Below are 2,500 nucleotides of genomic sequence, written 5' to 3'. Positions count from 1 at the left end.
AGTTGGAGTACCGGCTAACAGCGCAGCGATACTGAAATTATTCCAGCCCTGGGCGGGATTCGAACTCGGACCGTTGTGTGTGTGTGTGTGTGTGTGTGTGTGTGTGTGTGTGTGTGTGTGTGTGTGTGTGTGTGTGTGTGTGTGTGTGTGTGTGTGTGTGTGTGTGTACGCATATACAAGTCATACTCACATTATGGTACCATATGATTTTATGAGGTGGAGGGTTAGCCTTGACCTTACACTCGATGTAAGCGTCATCCTCCTCCTTGATGTTCTTCGGGTCCAAGGCCAAGGCGAGTTGAGCGTGAACTTCAGGAGCATCTGACGGAGCGAAGGAGAGTGACGGTTAACGTTAACCGTTAACGGTCGCGAAAAACCGTTGGCGTTTGAATTTAAACCACTGACGAATACCGTGAAAAAAGGGAGGGGGGCTTTGAAGACAAAAATTAAGAATCATAAAGGCATGGGTTACTATTTGTTTAAGAAAATGTTTGACGCAGAAATATGTTAATATATATATATATATATATATATATATATATATATGTATATATATATTTATATATATATATGTATATATATACATATATATATATATATACATATATATATATGTATATATATATATATATATATATATATATATATGAATGGATGACAAGACGTAATAAAAACAAAAACTATGCTTTCATATCATTTTGATTTGGAATCAATCACTTATCTATTTGTGATTACTATATTTAGAAATCTAGTAGATCAACGATGAACAATATATTTACAAGGTTCTGGTAAATTAGGGGTCAGTTTTTGTGCTCAGTATAGTGTGATGCTGTACTGGAACTAATACACTCGAAATTTATGCAAGGTGCAGTCACGAACAAACGTTTTAAATCCACGCTATAATTCTTACGACTTCCTATGTAGTATTTAGGTAATTTTCATAAAAAAATTGTATCATGGAAAACGATGGGTAGGTTAAAATTGTGTGCTCATGACTATCAAATCCCACATGGAAAATAGTAAAAAAAAAAAAAAAAAAAAAATCTCTTCTCATTTCTTATGCACACCCGCAATCTCTCACACTATGTTGTGTCAAAAAAAAAAAAAAAGTCCCACCCTTTCCCATCTCCACCCCTAATGGTCGAAGGAGCCCTCCCTTCCCTCTGGCACACAGCTCGTTGACTCTCCTCTGGGTATCGAAAGAAGACTCCCCACCACTCCTCCCGAGTGGTACCCCGACCTCTCCAAAGGACGGTACTTACAGTGGACCACGATGGTCTTCGTCTTGGAGGACTTGTAGCTTCTGACGGCCGGGTTGGTGGCTGTACACGTGAGCGTCTTCCCGTCGTCTTCAGGAACAGGCAGGAACCTAACCTTCGCCAGCGTCACATTGGAGTCCAAGTTTGACTGAAAGGGACCAAGAAGTCGTCGTCAATTGGAGGCGTCATACGACAGGAGACGCGTTGCTTCACTCCCATGCAGATGTCAGTCCATCGCGGTCTCTCTCTTTCCCATGAGCGAATTCCCATGCAGGAACCCTTCTCATTCCAAATAATTCTCGACAAGTTTGATGAATTTGCCCCCCCCCCAGACAAAGTAGTCTATAATGTTTTATTTCTTTGCTCTTGTTTTCTTTTTCTTTTGTTATATTTTGTTTGTTTTTGTATTCAAATGAGAAAGACTTAAGATTCTACACGCATAGAAAATGGGAATTCAGAGTGTAACCTTTAATGTTATCTTAAGCATTTTGGCGTTAAATTATGACAGGTTGAAGAGTGCACATGTTTATGTATGTATATGTGTGTGTGTGTATGTATGTATGCATTTATGTAAGTTTGTTAATATTTCTTGTGTATACCATATACCATATGGCTTCCCATATATTACACGACTATACGACCATGCTTAATGTATGTATGCATGCATTTATGTATGTTTGTTAATATTTCTTGTGTATACCATATATCATAAGACTTCCCATATATTACACAACTATACGATCATGCTTAATGTATGTATGTATGTATGTATGTATATATGTAGGTAGGTAGGTATTCGTGTGTGTTAACATTTTTGTGTATACCATATATCATAAGACTTCCCATATATTACACGACTAAAGGATCATGCTTAATGTATTTATGTATGTACGTATGTATGTATGCATGTGTGTGTTACCATTTCTAGTGTATACCATATACCACAAGACTTCCCATATATTACACGACTATACGATCATGCTTAATGTATGTATGCATGCATGTATGTATGTATGTATGTATGTATGTATGTATGTATGTATGTATGTATGTATGCATGTATGCATGCATGTATAAATACATGTGTGTGTGTTAACATTTCTAGTGTATACCATATACCACAAGAATTCCCATATATTACATACCTATACGATCATGCTTAATGTATGTATGTATGTACGTATGAATGCATGTATGTATGTATGTATGTATGTATGTATGTACGTATGCATGTATGTATG

General features: G+C 36.9%; 1 protein-coding gene across 1 annotated transcript in view; it reads right to left on the bottom strand.

The window, feature by feature from the left end:
* LOC143033717 (uncharacterized) overlaps positions 1–2,500 on the bottom strand; it is a 119,828-nt gene that overhangs the window by 58,801 nt on the left and 58,527 nt on the right. Inside the window, exons 8-9 of the mRNA XM_076199202.1 lie at positions 1,263–1,407; positions 191–321 (exon numbers count right to left, since the gene is read on the bottom strand). Of these exons, the coding sequence (XP_076055317.1) occupies positions 191–321; positions 1,263–1,407 (276 nt within the window). The remainder of the gene's footprint in view (positions 1–190; positions 322–1,262; positions 1,408–2,500) is intronic.

The sequence above is a fragment of the Oratosquilla oratoria genome, chromosome 16 (assembly GCF_046742065.1).
Source record: "Oratosquilla oratoria isolate Oo_2021 chromosome 16, ASM4674206v1, whole genome shotgun sequence".
In the NCBI taxonomy this organism is placed as follows: Eukaryota; Metazoa; Arthropoda; class Malacostraca; order Stomatopoda; family Squillidae; genus Oratosquilla; species Oratosquilla oratoria.
This window is presented reverse-complemented; position numbering and strand designations above follow the sequence as displayed.